The sequence below is a fragment of the Pleurodeles waltl genome, chromosome 8, assembly GCF_031143425.1.
Source record: "Pleurodeles waltl isolate 20211129_DDA chromosome 8, aPleWal1.hap1.20221129, whole genome shotgun sequence".
Taxonomy (NCBI): Eukaryota; Metazoa; Chordata; class Amphibia; order Caudata; family Salamandridae; genus Pleurodeles; species Pleurodeles waltl.
Window position 1 is genome coordinate 1,130,988,430 of NC_090447.1, and position 18,554 is coordinate 1,131,006,983.

The 18,554-nt window shown below is 43.2% G+C and overlaps 1 protein-coding gene across 9 annotated transcripts in view; it reads right to left on the reverse strand.

The window, feature by feature from the left end:
• ELF1 (E74 like ETS transcription factor 1) overlaps positions 1-18,554 on the reverse strand; it is a 560,099-nt gene that overhangs the window by 192,468 nt on the left and 349,077 nt on the right. For 7 of the 9 annotated variants that reach the window (XM_069205324.1, XM_069205322.1, XM_069205328.1 and 4 more), the window contains exon 3: positions 6,344-6,415. The exons of the other annotated variants lie outside the window; for them this stretch is intronic. In XM_069205324.1, the coding sequence (XP_069061425.1) occupies positions 6,344-6,415 (72 nt within the window). The remainder of the gene's footprint in view (positions 1-6,343; positions 6,416-18,554) is intronic. 9 annotated transcript variants of the gene reach the window in all.

An 18,554-nucleotide genomic window follows, 5' to 3' on the forward strand; every position in this document is an offset into this window, starting at 1 on the left:
TGAAAATAGTGGGTGGACGCCGTGCACCCTCGACTTGAGCCCTGAAATTAACAATATTGCCTTCCCTTTGCCCTCCTGCCAGTCACGGCGTCCCTCCTCTCGGCACCTAGCACCATATCTGGCAACCCTTGATGCAGGCCCCCTCCAATACCTATGACGTTCACAGACATTAATCTGTTCACTATCATAGAGAATTTTATTTATGTACGATCCATCGAGGGATGTGCTCTTGCAGCTGCCAAGCGAATTTTCTAAACCTTACATCTGTCAACTACCCCAACTAGCGAGAAGCATCTCATTCTCTACTCGCACTTCCCGCCAACTGAAGCAGTTTTTACCTACATCTGCCCCTCCTTGTCTTCATATTTTTACCCAGACCTATACTGCAGCTTGTCCCCTCGGTTTCAAAATAAAAGGGCATTTACGGCAGGAACCTCCTCCTCACTGCAACCCTTCTTCACTATCGTAGAAAATCACACACTTCCGGTTATCACTCTGGTTTCCCATTACTTCAGCTCTTTGAAATTCTCCTGATTCTTACCCTCTGAGCATTCCTTAAGCATATGATGCCACTCACCAAGTCACGAATAAGAAATACAAAAAATAAATAATGCTTCAAACATGGAAACTTTTCTGCAATTATTTGTTTTCACCACAGTCGTCACCTGATATCCTTTTTTCAAATTCTGAACATCTGTCTGACTCGCACCTCTCTTTCTCAGATTTGTTGTTCTCCAAACTCAACTTCTTTAACTTCTCGACTAGTGTTCCCATTCTGTATACAGCAGTACAGCCTTCCCCTCGCCACGCAGGCTAAAACGGCCACAGTCATCTGCTATCTCTTTCTATGCTTCAAACGTGCTTTAAAACTTTCTCGTCCTGAAGTACAAGTTCATCCAAAACTTTCTCCCACTTTACTTTGTGATCAACATTCCAAGCTAGTCATTTTTCTCTGCCTTTTCTTTCCTTATTACAGTTCCACCCTGCCCTAATGTTTACCGTCTGAGTCATCCTTCACACCAAACACATCTGCTTGCATGTCTCTCCACTGATGGCCAAAAAACATGATTTTAAACAGTAAGTAGGTCTTATTCCACAACCACTAGGGCCATAGGTGAATATGATCTCCAAATTAAATTATACTGGAAATGCCACGAAAAAGTCATGTAGCGACTACATAAATATGAGTACTCTTTTACTGGTCAGTTATGGTTTTGTATGTGGGAATGGGAATATATGTTTTGGTATTTCTATAGGGCGAACCTAACTGGATATGAATGGAGGTCTGTACAATAAATGGGGATCTATCAGTGCTTAATTTGTAAATAAATACGTGCAGCAGGCCAAAGTTTTGTTCTGAAGACTGCAGCCAGTGCTACTGAATGTCAATGTGCCGAATACTAAGGGTGTATACTCTTAATTCCACCTCATACCTCTTTAGTCCATCCCCAGACATTCCCTGCCCATTTTTCACATTCTTGCAAGTTCCTGCTTTCTACCTTAGTACTGCTTTTCCACCTTTCTCTGCCGGCTCCTTTCCCCCTTGTGTTTTCTCTCTGCTGCTCTGCATCAAAGTCTGATGAGAAAAAGTAAGAGCAGATTCCCAAAATTGAGTGCTGGTGAGCACTATCTCAAATTAAACACTGGGATTTACACATTTGAGTTTAACATTATATTCCACATATTCCCATTACTGTTCTGGCGTACAGAGATTAAGTGGTTTGCCCACAATCACCTGATTTATAGTTAAGTGTCGCAGGTGGAACTACAACAGAAAACAAAATGGAGGAGGGAATAACTTATAGCTAGAATTTAAGTCATATGAATGCTCCACTGTTTTGAGGGGGTGGAGTTACCAATATAAGAATTATTTTATTCCATCAAGAAGCAACTTCCCCAAAGGGGCCACCCTCAATCTCACCCTTCTCTTTGCATCACACCTTTCTAATTCAGAGCTGACTTCATATATGGGGGGGATGGATCTTACTGAGGCAGCCGGTAGGCACTTGGTCATGTGGCACTGACTTGTGCCCCACTCCAAGATTGTTCACAACCTCTTGCCAATTGTATCTAGCTAGGGGAAGACTAGCCAATTGAACAACAGAAAAAAAGGGAAATATTACTAGTGGAACTGCAAAACTGCATTATATTCTACAATTAGTATACACAGATGTGCATACATCTCCACATGTAATCATTTCAATGTTGTTTCTCTTCGTGTCCACAACACACTGTTTCAACTTGAAACAGAGCATCTAAATAAAAGCTTTTGGGGCACAGATTATATTTCCTACATCCTAATGTGCCACAACATTTAGTTCTATCTGGCAGCTGGGATAAGCAAGAGATGTATCTAAAATATGTGTAGTACTTGCAAGAAAACACTTTACACCACTCCCCTGGGGGTAAGAATGTACTGCCAACACAGTGGATACAAACACTTTGTCCTTTAATAGTCTCAAACAGTGACGTAGCGCACATTGATAGGACCCTCTGTACAATCTGAAGAGGGGCCCCCTAGGCTCCCATACCTCACAGTTATTCATTGGTCGTGGGCTGACTAGTGCACTCTATGAAGGGTTGGGATCTGAAGGGCTGAGACACCGCTTGGTCCCTGGTTACAAACAAATTGGCCTACAGCACACTTGACCTTGGTTAAATATTCCACATTATATTAACCCTAGTGCTGGAGTTTTTAAATCACAACTTTAGGGGCATACCATGCCTTTAGCGACTTAAGAGTATTGAAATCCAGCATGCACCAAGGGGTGCAAGATCTAACTTTCGATGCGTAACTTGTTCTGCAGCAACTCAGAAAGCTAAATAGCTTTTTAATCACTTTGAGGGGAAGACTGGATGGATCTTGAGGTGGAATTGAGAAGGAAGAGTAGGGGGAAGTTTAAATGGACGGGGAGTTCAAGTTTGGAGGCTGTACCTACTTAAAGCTGGATGTATTAACAATTCTATAAAAACTATTGAAACCTAAAATATGTGTTGGCCAACAATGAACAGAGAATAATCTGGTTGCTCTTGTCCTGCCATGTAACATAAGGCAGTATTTCACCAAGAGAGCTTAGGTGACTTACACATCACTTAGCACTTAATGGATTTTGCTGGCAAACACCTCAAGAAATATATTGGGCAATTTCACGACAGCCAACGTGTTATTGTACAATTATTTATGGGGTAGATGTATTAGTAACTAAAAAGTAAAATACTTCAATTAAATATGCTTATAAGAACAGCATCACAGTAGCATTTCAAGCTAAGAAAATTCAACAGTCATACAGGTTTTGCCTGGGAACATGGTAAATTTCATAGCAACCACGTCCCGTTCATCTATTTCCCTACTTGCGCTCTTGAAGCACAACCCAAATGTTCTCCAGACTTTCCCTCTTACTGCTGAACTCTTGTCTAAGTTCCCTACAATTGTATACTCGAATAATAGAAATGCACAACCAGCTACACAGGAAGGTTGTTCAGTATCTCTTGTTAAGTAAATAAATAACCAACTTTTCTCAGGTCTAATTCTTTCAGCTTCAACTTGATACTTGGAGCCATAAAACACATTTCATCTGCAATAATGTTCAATTGTCAGAAGTGTTGTCTCTAAAGGGTGGGCAGATGGGCCTCGTGCCTCAGATCTATTTGTCTTGCCGCCCTTGTGCCCCAATCACCACTGTTGTTAGATGTGCCAGGAACACAGAAACAACAGTCAATGCACCTTACCACAGACATAAATATGTCCAACTACAACCCTATTTTCAAAGTAAGTGTGCGTATATCTATATCTAAATATACATTTTTAGACCTACATGTACACTACATAAAAAATATGTGAACGATAAATATATATATATATATATATATATATATATATATATATATATATATATATATATATAACCCCAGTGGCAGTCGCTACTGGGTATAGTTAGCACCACATTTACATAGAAAAATTAATTCTTAGAGTTGCCAATAGCTTTGGTGCAGTTTGACGAATCTGCACAAAAGGTTCCAAACAAAAAAGTTTCATCCACCTCAGTTCCGTCTTGGAACAAATGGGGCTGATCCATCAAGTAGGGGCTGAGAAAAAGGAGGGCCCGAAAATGCATTTTCCCCATGCAGTTTTCCAAATGAATTTTACACAAAGCTACAGACAAAACTAATGAACAGAATTACACCAACTTTGACAGAAAGCTAGCTCTACATCCAGAAAGCGTGCTTTTTTGTGATTTCCACTTAAACTGAGAGAAAGCTAAATCTTTACCAACAAAGGGTGCTTTTTTGTGAGTTGGTGTAAATCTGTTCAGTAGTGTTTGAGAAATTAAGGTTCAAAATTTGTAGATATCTGGACGGTTGTGTATGAAAATAATATAAGAGTACTTCTGCGCATACTTTCTGAGCTGCCCATATAAAGTACAACTTTATAGGTACAGTAAAATAACTAACAAAATAATCACAATAGGTTTTCTACAGAGGGAGTTGACAAAAACTCAAAGCAAGCAGGCAGCCTTTAGGATGAAATTTTCAATAACGGAGATTAATATACAAGTAATTTTTGTGGTGTTTATTCAATGTTGCATTTAGCACAAACTTTCCAACAGACATGACTAGAATAGTAATTGTTATTTAGACCAAGAATAGGTAGAAATGATAGAGAAAGCAGAGTCAAGTGGTATCCTCTTTCCATAGAGCAACCTCAATAGACATCTGAAAAACAACCCCACTGCAATCCCTAGATAACCAATCTCCTCTGGATATCATTTCCACCCTAAAAAAACACACCCACTATCATAGTCACTGAAAAGGGAATTTTCACTCCTTTTTTAAGCCAACATGCTCATTCTGTTTCCCTGCATACTTTTTTAAATATGAAAGTGATATAAAAGAGCTGAAACTAACTGCAAACACATGACTAAATTATGATCATTATCAGAAAATTTGGGATACAAATAAAGGCAAGAGAATCTTTTTGCAGTCTAGAAAGATGTATGAGCCCAACTGAAAAGACAGCTCCTTAGTGGGACAGGAATAATTATTACAGAGACATGATACATGGTCTAATAGTTATTATGAATATCAATGATAAAGTAAAAACTAGGGTTCCTATTCACAAATATAAATTCACACCTGTACATGTATTCTTGCACCCAGGTGTAAAACCACATTTTTTTCTATTCACCATTTACGAGTGCAGATTTACATTAAGTGTATAGTTACATATCTTCCTCTTGATATCAGGGGTTGAGGCATCTAATATTGAATTTATAAGTGTAAAGGTACAGAGATCTCTCTACGGTATGGTTTAAGAAAAATAATAAACTTGATTAATTCTTAGTGTAAAATAACTATGTAAATTAAAATACAAAATTATTAACTTATAACTAATAGAATAGAATGTTACAGCACATTAACTCATCAAGTTAAAAGCTTTTAAAAATAATGTTATAATTAAAATACTTTAATGTAAACAATAAATATATATGTTTAAACTAAAATAAAAGCCCCAACCTCACTGCCGTTGGTTTAATAATTATATTTATTGAGTTTCCAATAGACAACAAGTTGTGCAAACATACAGAGTAATCATGGAAAACAAAAGAAAAAAAACAAACATAGCAAACTTGGCAATGTTTGGGTACGCAACCAGTATCAATTTCTCTCTCTTCATTTACTGGATTTTTAATATGTATTATACAGTACATTTAAATAAAATGCACGTTTTTATTTAATTTAGAATATATATTTTTTTTAAGTGTAAAAGTTTCTTTTTTGAAGAAATAAGGTAATTATCATTTTTGAAATTATAAAATATTAAACTTTAAATGTAACAACTGTTTAATAGTAAAACAATAAAAAAAAATATACATAAAACATTTCTTACATGGTATTTTAAGTCGCTGTCTCTATTATATTCTATGGGAATGTGTTAAAGTACCTATGAGTGGAGATGTGTGGTGCTAGACTTAATTCAAGACAGGGCTGTTTTGTGCCCTATTCCTCATTTTCCAGCCGCTCACCCTCATAACACCCACATTTATTATTAAGTAATAAACATATATATGGAGATTGACCCATAGCAAAGATAGGAGAGGTGTGGTTGAGGTTTGTGAACTGCATTTTGCTATAAGCATATAGTACTACTGTAGTGATACTAAATGTACGACAAAATGCAGTTTGTGAATCAGGCACATATTAAGGCCGTTTGCAGGCCATATAGTGCTGAAAAATACTAGACCATGTTCACATCACATCAGATTAAAGTAATGTTTTTATGGTTTTAAAATATACTAAAAGAAATAAAATTATTCCTTGTCCCAATGGGAATAGGAGTTACAACCTGCCACGACTCCCAGGACCTCCGTCCCTGTTCAGCAATGGCAGTCGTCTTCCCATCCCCGGAGGCCACCATCTAGAAAAATAAAAATAATACATACATTTGAGAAATATTCCTAGTGTTTTATCATTCACCTAAATATAACCTGTTAAAACAACTGGACCTTTAGTTTTCGAAGGAAGAATTCCACAAAAAAGCTAATCTTTAATACCAATTCCTCCAACACTCTCTTCCCATGCAGAGAAAATCAAGGGGGACCCCAACAGAACATATGTGGTGGTCCAGGGCAGGTGGTAAAGGAGGGGGAGGAGACCATTGGGAGTGTATATGCTCTGCCCCGTCTCCATCAACAGACATACAATAGCTTGGAAGAGATCCTTCTAGAATCAAAATCATCACTTCACCTAACAGGAGGAGACTTTAAGAATGTGATACATCTAGTTATAGACTGATCAGGCGCTTTACTGGCACACTCGTGGGAGACCCTCCTAGCAGGCTTTGAGAGAGTCATGAGATTGACAGACCTCTGGAGATGCCACCATCCAGACACAAGACAATACTCATACTTCTCAGTGGCACATAGGGTTTTCTGACGTCTAGACTACATCCTTGCCCTGGCAGGCGAAGTGGGGCAGATAGAAGAGGCAGAATATCAAGCCAGGGGACTGTCGCATCATTCTCTCCTGTGGGTGGCGGTGGGGAATGGACCTAGGCAGTGCTGAGGTCTTGGGAAGCTCAATAGTGGTTTCCATCAGCCACCATTTCTCCTTCAAGCAATTTCCTGGATATTCTCTGTGACATTTACCCATCTATTATTACTCTCACAAAACGGTCAAGACACCGCTAGGCACAGTGCTAGAAAATGTGGATATATCCACTTCTGCAGGAAGAGACTGGCTACATCTACTTGCACAGTGTCAGGCATGGATCGGATAGGGCACGTCCTGGAGCATATTAGACATTCTGCTTATCAGCCAGGAGCAGTAAATGGATAAAAGAAGATGGCCAGTGGCTACCACAGTACACCACTATTTAAATTATTTTACACTCATATGATGCACACAAAACATGAGAATGATGATGATGATAAATACCCGCTATTCTGTATAGGTACACCATGTATTAAGTCAGCCGGTGGATTAAGTCATCAGCAACTACAAAGTGGTAACACCATTAAAAAAAATTTTTTTTTGTTCCAAACAACTTTTTCAATTTAAAATGATTTGAAAAACAAATACACAGAATAGATCAATTGTTTGAAAAAATAAAGAACATTCAGTCACGGAAAGGGGATGGGATAACTGTGGAAAAGCAAGAGGCTGGGAATGGGTAATGGTAGAGGGAGGAGTGTGGTAAAACACCAGTTTAATGCAACAATGGGGCATATTCATTCCAGTAGATAGAGAAACGGCTATTATAATAGCAAAGGCAAGTTTTCAAATAAATTGCATTTCAAAGCAATTGGCAAACTATATTATTTGACAAATGAACAAATATTCAGACAGGGGTTGTGAGTTTTGTTGCCTTGTCCCTTAAAATCTGAATATAAAGACTTTTATATTTTTTAGTTCTAACCCTAAAACGAATGCAATACATTTCACTTTTTTTGTTTTTTTAAAGTGGAATCTGCTTAAAAAGTGATACATGACCAAGAAATCCACCCACACAGCTTGCAATGCTCCTTCCTGATCAGGGGGCATACACAATGCTAGCACACAAGGGATTCACAACTGGCACCCGAGGGGTAGCACTGCTGATGAGGAAATCGACCCCATTTACCCCAGAGAAAACATGGGGGACCCCAAAGGAACAAACATGGTGGTCCAGGGCAGGTGGGGAAGGAGGAAGGTGACCGTTGGTAGTGTATACGCTCCGCCCCGTCTCAAGCAACAGACATACAATAGCTTGGCAGAGCTCCTTCTAGAATCAAATACATCACTTCACCTAATAAGACTTTGACGTGATGTATCAGATATAGACCGATCAGATGCTCCGCCAACACACTAGTGGGAGACCCCACCCTAGCGGGCTTTGTGAGAGTCATGGGATTTGTCAGACCTCTGGAGACATCACCACCCAGACACCAGACAATACTCATACTTCTCAGGGGCACATAGGGTTCTCTCAAGCCTAGACTATATCCTGGCCCCGGCCGGCGAAGTGGAGCAGATAGAAGAGGCGTAACTCCATGACTTAGATAACGCTACTTTATACAAACCCGATTGCAACGGTCTGCATAAATGGGGCCACTTATGCAGAGTTTCCAATAGAGAAGGGGACAAGGCAAGGCTGCCCCCTCTCGCTGCTATTAATTGCCCTCACATTAGAGCCCCTGGCATGCACAGTCCACACACACCCAGGCATATCAGGATTCCAAATAGAACAGAGGAGGGGGATGATGAAAGTATATTGCTTTATGCAGACAATATTCTTCTTTAAATAACCAGTCCAAGGGAGACACTTTCTCAGATCCTGAAAACTTTTGAAAATTTCGATACTCTATCCGAATATGGTATAAATTGTTCCAAATCGAGTCTCTAATGGGCGGGAGGACACCTGGGACAGCTGACCCTGCCGAATACCCTTAAGGTAGAGGAAGAAAGAGTCGAATACCTGGGGGTACATGTGACTCAGGACCCACAAAGGTCTCTGCGTCGTAAGGTCCTAACAGACATGGAAGATCTCCATACAAACATGGAGAGGTGGGGAAGTTGCCATTGACACTGTTCGGTAGGGCGACACTATTTAAGATGATCGCCCTCCCCAAATTATTATACATTCTCCAAAATACCTATGTCAAGATTTCAGAGAATATTTTCACCAGACTTGAGGGAGAGGTCTGCAAGCTACTTTGGAGCGGGAGACAGCCCGGGTCTCCCTACAGACACTCCAACGCAACCCACATAATGGGGGGGGATCGCCCTCCCAGACGTCAGGGTTTAATACTGGGCAGCGCACCTCATAGTAATCAATGACTGGCTATATTTACTGGACAGGAGCCAGTTTGAGCATCAAACACAGATGCACTATCTATTTGGGGGGAAGGGGATGAAGAGGCTCCTGAGTCCCACGCAGTTAGTGATTATGGCATGGAATAGAGTGGGGAAAAAAATGGGCTGGCATGCAAAACTCACACGCGAAACACCCCTGTGGGTGGGCAGTCCACTAAAGGAGTTAGGGGAACTACAAGAATTCGGAACCAGGACATGATCAGAATTTCCTGGTTGGGAGATCTGATAGAGGAGGGGCGACTCAAGTCCTTAGACAACTTACGAGCACAATACTAAATGTCCCTGACACAACACTACAAATACCTGCAGTTGGCACACGCATAGAAGACAAAGAACCTAGACCTGACAGACATTCCTGAGTAAGCCCCACTAGAAGGGAGGCTACTGTTAGGACAATTAGACCAGAAAGCAATTTCACGGACATACAGAACAATAAATAACGATATTCAAGATACGCTCGGAGGTCTAAAAGAGAAATGACCATGGAAGACATCGATTGGGAGGTGGCCCTGGTGCACACGAGGGAAGAGGCAATTTAGAATACGCCTGAGACAAATAGTTCAAGATCGTACACAGGGTGTATTACAACAGGGCAAGGCTTCATAGTTACCGGAGAGTGGAGTCACCTGACTGTCTGCGATGCGGGACACACAAGGGGACGTATCTTCACACACTCTGGGAATGTCCCTCTATTCAGACATATTGGACCAAGTTCCTGGAAGAATTGGGGAAAATACTGGAAGTGGAGATCCCCATGGACACAAGATATGTGCTTTTGGGGGTACACACGGAAGTAGACCTCTCACGACCTAAGCTCCTCTTCGTCAACCTGGGGCTAGTGGTGGCAAAGAGAGACGAGGCAAGACACTGGGAGCTCCTACACCACCCACATTGGGGGAGTGGATGTCTGGGATGGACATGTATATGTTGGCAGAAAAAGTAACATTCAAGGCCAGAGGAAGTTCCTAAAGATCTGGGGACTTAGGAGACAATACTATGATATTTCACAGGGGGACAAGAGGGGGAGTCTTGCCACCTCCAGTGGATAAGAATACAGTGGCAGAGTGAGCCCCAAGGACAGAGCCCTATTGGGGCGACAAACCACTTCTCCACCGCAACCTACACTGCTGTATCACTAAGGCCCAAAGGAGTACTAGCTATATATACACCGTAGTTGTGTGCCATTACTGAACCCACTTGGGCTTGTTATGTTTGGGAAATTTAAAAATGTCAATAAAAATATATGTTTTAAAAGTGATAAGTGACAGACGGTAGGGACTGCTGTGGGGTCCTTCTCACATTGAGCAACTAAACACATTTTTATAAGCAGGCATGTCAGACAGGAATATGAACTAACCATTATATTCAATTTCTTTTTTGATAGTGGGTAGTGGATAAAGCAGGCATTAAGGTGTTGCCATTAGGCCATGTATCCTCATGCGTTAAATCCTAGTTTTAGGTTCATGAAGATGTGTTTGTGCTATGGGAATATTTTACTGTAACATTTATCCTGTGCCTACACATTTAACCAACTTGAATACTTCACTTTTACTATTAAGTCCCGAAAGTGCTCACAGCTTTCATGAATGCAATTCAGGATTATGCACATTTACCCGACCATTACAGAGATACCAACATTCTCTCCCATTGCTGAAAGTTTGCTGCTCCATTGCCCCCTCCCACTTCCCCTTGTTTTAATCCTGTAGTGCAGCTGTAATGAGGAAGGCTTCATTGTTCTCTTGCCATTCAATGATCAAGGTTCCTCCTGCATTTAACGCTAGGTCTTCAAACTAACGATCAGTACAGAAGGTAAGACCGCCATTTGATTAATCACTCACTCTAACCTTTCAAGAAAGGATGTTGCAGAGGGTGGATGGGCGGAAGGGGAAGGGCGGTTCTAGACAATGATGAAACTGGAATATTTTACACTTGGTGAGCCTTCTAATATTTTAGTATTCTAGCATTTTGTCAGCTTCGACAGCGTGGCTTATGCTAGGAGTCTACACTCTCCTTACGGTCAGTCATCAACAATAGGAAACTTTGGTGAAATAGGTGCACTTCATAAAACCTAATAACATACCTCAATAAATAACATGTTTAACGAAGGAACACTGGAGTACCTTGAGAGACTAATACCTGAGGCAGGAAGTGGGGAGATGGTTGTCCTATCTTTAATATATAGGCTTCCAATTTTACTATACTAAGCACGTTTTTTTATCACATCTGCAACAAGTAAGTATGGAATGAGTATTGTCTCTATAGGTTCAAGTTTTTCATTAGTTCCAGTTGAGGTTTGGTGAGTTTTCTCACCATCAATAAAGACAAGTAAGGGGAGTCATCAGATAGCCCTGGTACCAATATCCACCAATTCTCACAATTACCATTTTTTAAAGACACCACCACCCCTTGCAAATCAGAGTTTACCTACATGCGAGTAGGGAAAAGGCAAGGACAACAGACAGTTTACCCTATTGGCGCAAGCAGCATTTAAAAAAGCACTAAAAATTAACCTTTTATCCTAGTTACTAAGTCCCCCACCTTACTGAGTGACTGCGTTTATTACACTTTTAAACTGGGCTTTTCATTTCTAATGCCAGATTCCTTTGGCTAAATGTGCACTTCACCAAAACTCTCCATTCATATTGTTATTGTACGGCTTTCTAATGCTTGCCTTACATTATATACCCTCAAGACACTGCCTTTCTTTCACCTAGTGTCGGATTGGCTGACCACAATACAGTCACTGCGTTTCTGTCATTGGGTCAGTCTCTATTCAGTCTTGTACACTCCTATTTCATGAACAAAATGATATCGGAGAGGCCCGTCTCTTGTTCTATGATGCTCCTGCCTTGTGTTTCTTTCTATCAAGATTGATCTGGGTCAAACTGTGTGAAAAAGTCATCCTTTTGGCCGTGATCACCATCATTTTTTGACTGATACTGGTGTTTACTGACTCTGTGCCCCGGAATCTGCTAATCAGGCCCAGGGCCAGTGCTCTGTTTTAAAGGTACATGGTAATTAGGTGTAATTATAATTGGCTCTAACAACCTACCGATAAGTCCCTAGTATATGGTAGGGCAAGTAGGTTTAGGGACTCCAGTGGTGTGAAGGCACTTACTGGTGCACTGCTGTGGTGCCTGATGTAATTTTAAAGGCAGCCCATACTTGATGGATGCTTTTAAAATAAAATTAAGCCCAAATTCGACCTTGGAATTAAAAGGATTTCCAAAGTCTTAAACAACTTTAATTTTACATATAGCTCACCCCTAAGGTCTACCCTAGGTGCCCCAAGGGTAGGGTGCAGTGTAATAATAAGCAGCAATATTATAAAAATGCTTTATAAGCCCTGGTGAGGGAAAACACAATAATTTTATTTTCCCCATTGTAGTGCATTAGGTCCATAGGCTAACATGGGAAGGCTTTATTTAGAAGTATTGAGTTTTACGTTTGATAGGAGAGAGCTAAAAATTACATTCAAGGTATCAAATTAATAGTTAGAATAAAGCCAACAACTTGCCAATGTTAGATTTATTATAACTATTTGAGGGAATGAGTTTTAGAACCCTTGCCTAACGTTATCCAAAATCAGCCCTCTAGTAGCCTTTCCTGATTGGTCAGCATTTGACAGGCTGAACCAAGCTAACTCATTGAGGTGTGAAGTGGCCTGGGTTGAGACAAAGGAACCATCTGGTGGGAGGAGAACTTCAGCACCAGATACCAGAGCAGGAAGGGGACTAGGTGGCCAAACTAGTCTTCAAAGAAGGGAAAGACACTTGGCACAGAAACCAGATATCTCCCATTTCCTGCACCCGCAGCCAGATGGGAACCCCTGTAATTAGATTAGGAGAGGGGCTGGAAGGGGAGTGTAGGGAAAAGTTAGTCATATCTGTAGGTGGGCTTAGCCAGACCTGAACTTCCAGGTGAGTTTTTTTTCCATCTTGCCACACTTCATAGGAAGAGGTCTTCACAGAAAGTGGCATCGTACAACTCATTGGTCAGGAGTGCCCCCCTGCTTACCAGCCCAGAAACCTGGATACAAGTGGAAGAGCTGCCCATTACCTCAGATCCCTACTGGGAGAAATCAGAAGAAGGACTGCTCTGCTGAACCTCTGGTCTGCACCAAGAAGAACTGCACCTGCGGCACACTCTGGGCTTCACCACAAAAAAGACGTTACCTTACTTCTAAAGATTCCGGAGTGTACTCCATTTAAGCATCAGATACAAAGGAGCTACCAAGAGTCCCCTGCATCAAGTCCTGTAAGAGGAGCCCAGCATCCAGTGGGCTTTTAACGATCTGACCAGGTGCATTGCTGGAATTGTAGACCCAACTCCCAAGGAGAAACTCAGAGCTTCTGAAACCTTGGATTAGGTTGGTGTACACTTTAAGACCCCAGAAGGGCTTTCTTGAAGAAGATCCACAACTTTGGAGAAGTTTGGAGCATTTTTAGAAAAAAGCTCCATACGTTGACTGCTCCGCCATTGAGAGCCAAGTCAGTGACGTTGAACTGCAATCCAGCATTAATTTCAGATTTGCCCAGCTGAAACTCCTGAGCTTTTCGATGTCAAGAATACATCCAGGAGTAGACTGAACTGTTGGAAATGGCCCTTTTTGGAGGGTCATCCCCAGTCTTTTTGCCTCCTTCCTCCTATTTTGTCTGACCTGTTTTGTTGGCTTTAGCACTCTGGGCACTTTACCACTGCTAACCAGTGCTAAAGTGCATATGCTCTCTGTGTAAAGTGTACTGTTGATTGGTTTATCCATGACTGGCATATTTGATTTCCTGGTAAGTCCCTAGTAAAGTGCACTACATGTGCCCAGGGCCTGTAAATCAAATGCTACTAGTGGGCCTGCAGCACTGGTTGTGCCAGCCACATTAGTAGCCCTGTAAACATGGCTCAGACCTGCTACTGCAGTGTCTGTGTGTGCTGTTTTAAACTGAAAATTCGACTTGGAAAGTGTACCAACTTGGCAGGCCTAAACCTTCCCTTCTACTACATGTCAGGCACCCCTTAGGTAGGCCCTAGGTAGCCCCAGGGGCAGGGGGCAGTGTATGTTTAAGGTAGGGCATATACTAGTGTGTTTTATATGTCCTAACAGTGAAATACTGCCAAATTCGGTTTTCACTGTGCAAGGCCTATCCCTCTCATAGGTTAACATGGGGGCTGCCTTTAAATATCCTTAAAGTGCTGATTCACTTTGAGAGCAGTTACAAATTGGAGTTTAGGGTCTCTAAACTCAATTTAAAAATACATCTTTTAGTGAAGTTGGTTTGTAAACTGTCTGTTTGAAAATGTCACTTTTAGAAAGTAGGCATTTTCTTGCTTATACCATTCTGTGACTCTGTTTGTGGATTGTCTGGGTCAGTTTGACAGTTGGGCTGTTTTGCACCTGTTTTGCACCTCTAGACAGTGACCCAAAAGGGGGCGGGGTGTAGCCTGCATATCCTGATGAGCCATCTGAGCTAGAGAGGAGGGAGGAGCGTGCCTGCCCTCACACAATGCAGTCTCCGACCCCCTGGTGGGCATCTGGGGCCTGGCCTGGACAAGGAAGGATCTTGTAAACACTTGAGACTTTGCTTTGAAGTTTTCCAAGTTCAAAGGCAGAACTGGGTATAAGAAGAAGACCCAAAAACCCAGACATTTAGAATCTTTCTGGAACCAAGAGGAACCTCTGCCAAGGAGAAGAGCTGAAGAGCTGGAGGAGGAGTACTGTCCCTTTGTTGTGCTGCTTTGCTGGACTGGCCTGCAGTTGCTGCTTCTGCCTGAAAAGAGTGCAAAGGGTGAACTTTGCTATGTGTCCTGCTTGAGAAAGTTCTCCAAGGGCTTGGAGTAGAGCTTGCCTCCTGCTGGAAGTTCAGGGACACCAAAGACTTCAGTTTCCTCAACCTGCAGCACTGGGAACTGTGTGCTTTGTGCTGTTCAACAGGGGAAACCACTGGGACGCCGCCAACAGCGTCGCTGGCCTGCACCATGACCTGCCGACACCACACAGTCGTATTGTCCCCGCTTCCCACCGCGACCCTGGTCTCCCCGACGCCGTCATCAGACGACTTCACTTAGCCGCTCCTCGCACTGGGACTTGTGAGCCCCACACTCCAGCATCGCCTGCTCACACCGCAGCCTGGGCATCCCCGACGACGCAGCTCCTGCTGACACCGGGGCCACTGCCTGCACCATGGCCTGTGGACACCGCTCCTGAGGTACACAAAGCACCGGCCCGTCCTGCACCGCAGCCCCGGTCCACCGACGCCAGCACCATTGAATCCTGTGTCATCACCAGGCATCCTGCCTGCACCGTGGCCTGTGGACACCGCTCGTGAGGGTCACGAAGCACCATCCCGTCCCGCACCGCTGGCTTGGAGCTACCGATGACAGCGCTTCAGCAACGACGACGCCACTGCCTGCACCGTGACCTGTGGACCCCGCACATCACACTGCCCCACTTCACACCGCAGCTCTGGTCTCACCGACGCCGCTGGACGCCTTCACTGAGCCGCTGCCTGCACCGTGACCTGTGGGCACTGCACGTCGCATCGTCCCGCTTCACACCGCAGCCCCAACGGCATCCACGCTGGCGCACCTGACTTCATCAGCCCGGAGTTCGATCCGCAGCGCGTGTGAACTTCAAGGGCCCGACGACTCCCGCACCGACTCTGGAACCGACACAGCGACGTCAGCGACACCGCTCTCTGGAGCTCCCTGCGAGGATCACGACACCCTGCAAATCCAAGGTACTGTTTGCAGGTCTTCCCAAAACCGTAACTGGCCCGCGACGCCGGAGCCGGCCTGAACTGTTGGTTTTGTTGCTCACGATGCCGTGATAGCCCCAGGTGGTGCTTTTGACTTCAAGGAACTGTATATTTGAGTAAATCTTGTAGAATTCATATTTCTGTTACTGTATGTTGGGTTTTTATCGTATTTGGTCTTGTTTTAAATAGATAAATATTGGCTATTTTTCTAAAACTGGTATGGTGTCCTTTTGTAGTGTTTTCACTGTGTTACTGTGCGTTATGTGCAGATGCTTTACACATTGCTTCTGCGATAAGCCTGACTGCTCATGCCAAGCTACCAAGGCGGTGAACAGAGGTTATCTGAGCAGGTATCTCCCTTATCCTGACTAGAGTGAGGGTCCCTACTTGGACAGGGTGCAAACCGACTGCCAGCTAGAGACCCCATTTCTAACATGAGCCATCACGCTGAGCCAAGCCACTGCCGTTAAACCGCACGCAGGCCTGAGGAGGAGTCCAGCTGGGCATTGAGAGAAAAAGGTCCAAAACAAAAAAGACTAAGGGCCTCATTAAGAGTGTGGCGGTCTACCCTCACGGTGGGACTGCCACATTCCTGGTGGTCTCACCGACACACATTACGACCCTGGCGGACGGAACCGTCTAAAGACTGCTGTCACTGCCAGGAACGTGGTTCCTGACAGTTAGACGGCGGTCTGAGTTGTGGTCAGCCATTACGCCGCTGAACTCAGCGCTGCCATGCTGATTGCAACTCAGCTTTCTGCCAGCCTTACCGGTTACTGCACCATGGAAAGGATGGTGGAAAGTGGAAAACCAGTGCCAGGGGGGCCCCTGCCCATGCCTATCTGCTTAGTAGAGAGTGCGCATTTCAAGGGTGCTGTTGTGCTGCGGTATTGGCCTCAGCTCCCTTAAGGGAGCCGAAAGCAATACTGTAGCATGTTCCCATCTGTCAGCCCAGAGGGAACGTCATAATACAATGTTCCCGGTAGTCCCTCCAGCAGGAACATTGTGATACGATGCGAGAGGGACGCAGCTGGCATGACGGCAGCATCCACCCCATGGCACTAGCAGTCCAGAGGTGGGGCCGCCAATGTCATAATCAGGCCCTAAATCAGAAGGTCAGATTTTGACTGAGGCCTACGGGTCACTGTAACAGACTTGAGCTCCATTGCAGTTGGCCTCAAACTTTGACTTTGTCCCATTCAGGCGCGACCAGATGGCTATGATTTTCACTTTTGGGTTTTAGGCACTAGAAAGCACATTTTTTTTATTTAATGTTTAAAAATTCATATCTTCTGTTCCCTAAATTGGATTCTTGTTGTTCTGGTCTCATTTTAAAGATAGAAATGTTTCCTATTTTTATAAATTGGTGTTGGATTTTTATTGTGTGTTGTGTCTTTCTTGTTTTGTTGATATTAAATGCTTTACACACCTGTCTCATAAGTTAAGCATAGCTGCTCATGGGCCAAGCTACTAAGCATTGAGCAAATTCCAATTTATTCAGACCTTGACTGGACCTAATTTGATACTGAAGCCTTAATACTAAGTATAGGTACCTACCTTCCCTTACTAATAATCCACTTTCCAACATTTGGGGCGCAGTGGTGGGATCCAATACTTGTGTTTAATATCACAGTTCAAGTGAGGCAATTAAACGTCCTCTAAACTGTCTTTGTGCAAAAAATCTATTTTGATTTTTAATTTAGACTAACTTCAATTAATTAATTTTTTTCTAAACTACGGATTCAATTTTTGCAAGGATTTTTGTGTGTCACCCAAAACCTAGGGATACCATGGAGCTTGATCTGGCTAGTCTATCCACATTCACTGTAGTTCAGCTTAGGAGGTTGTGCAAGCCTGGGGATTACCAGCAGCTACTAACCTTAGAACAAGAGAACTGGTTAAATCCTTTGAATCCTGGCCAGAGTCCCAGCAAGTAGCCAGAGAGAAAGCTCCAGAGATGGGAAGGGAGCGAGAGAATGACCCAATCCAACCACCAGGGGGAGGAAGGCCCCTTCCTTTAGATCTCAGTGAAGATGAGACAGAACGCTTGTCCACCTACACAGTAGCATCCCACACAGGAGGAGTAGGTCTGTCCCTCAGGGAAAGAGAACTTGAGGCCCAGTTAGCTAACATAGCTTTATAGGCAGAAAGTTGGACCTGGAGAAGAAGTTGACATGGGAAGAAAAGAGAGATGGTGGCAGTGAAGTAGAGCTTGAGGTGTCCAGGAGTGGTGGGTTTAACCCAATGCTACCCATGGGGATTGTCTCTAAATATCAAGAGGATGCAGACATCGACAGGTGACTCACAGAATTTGAGTGAGCCCTTAGGAAGAGGAGGGTCCTGCTTCTAGAGGGGGATGAAGCAGAATCCTACCTACACATGAAGAGATGAGAACCAGGTTTTCCAAGAAACACCAGGGGGGTGTTCAGAAGAAAGGAGGACATGTCCCCTCCC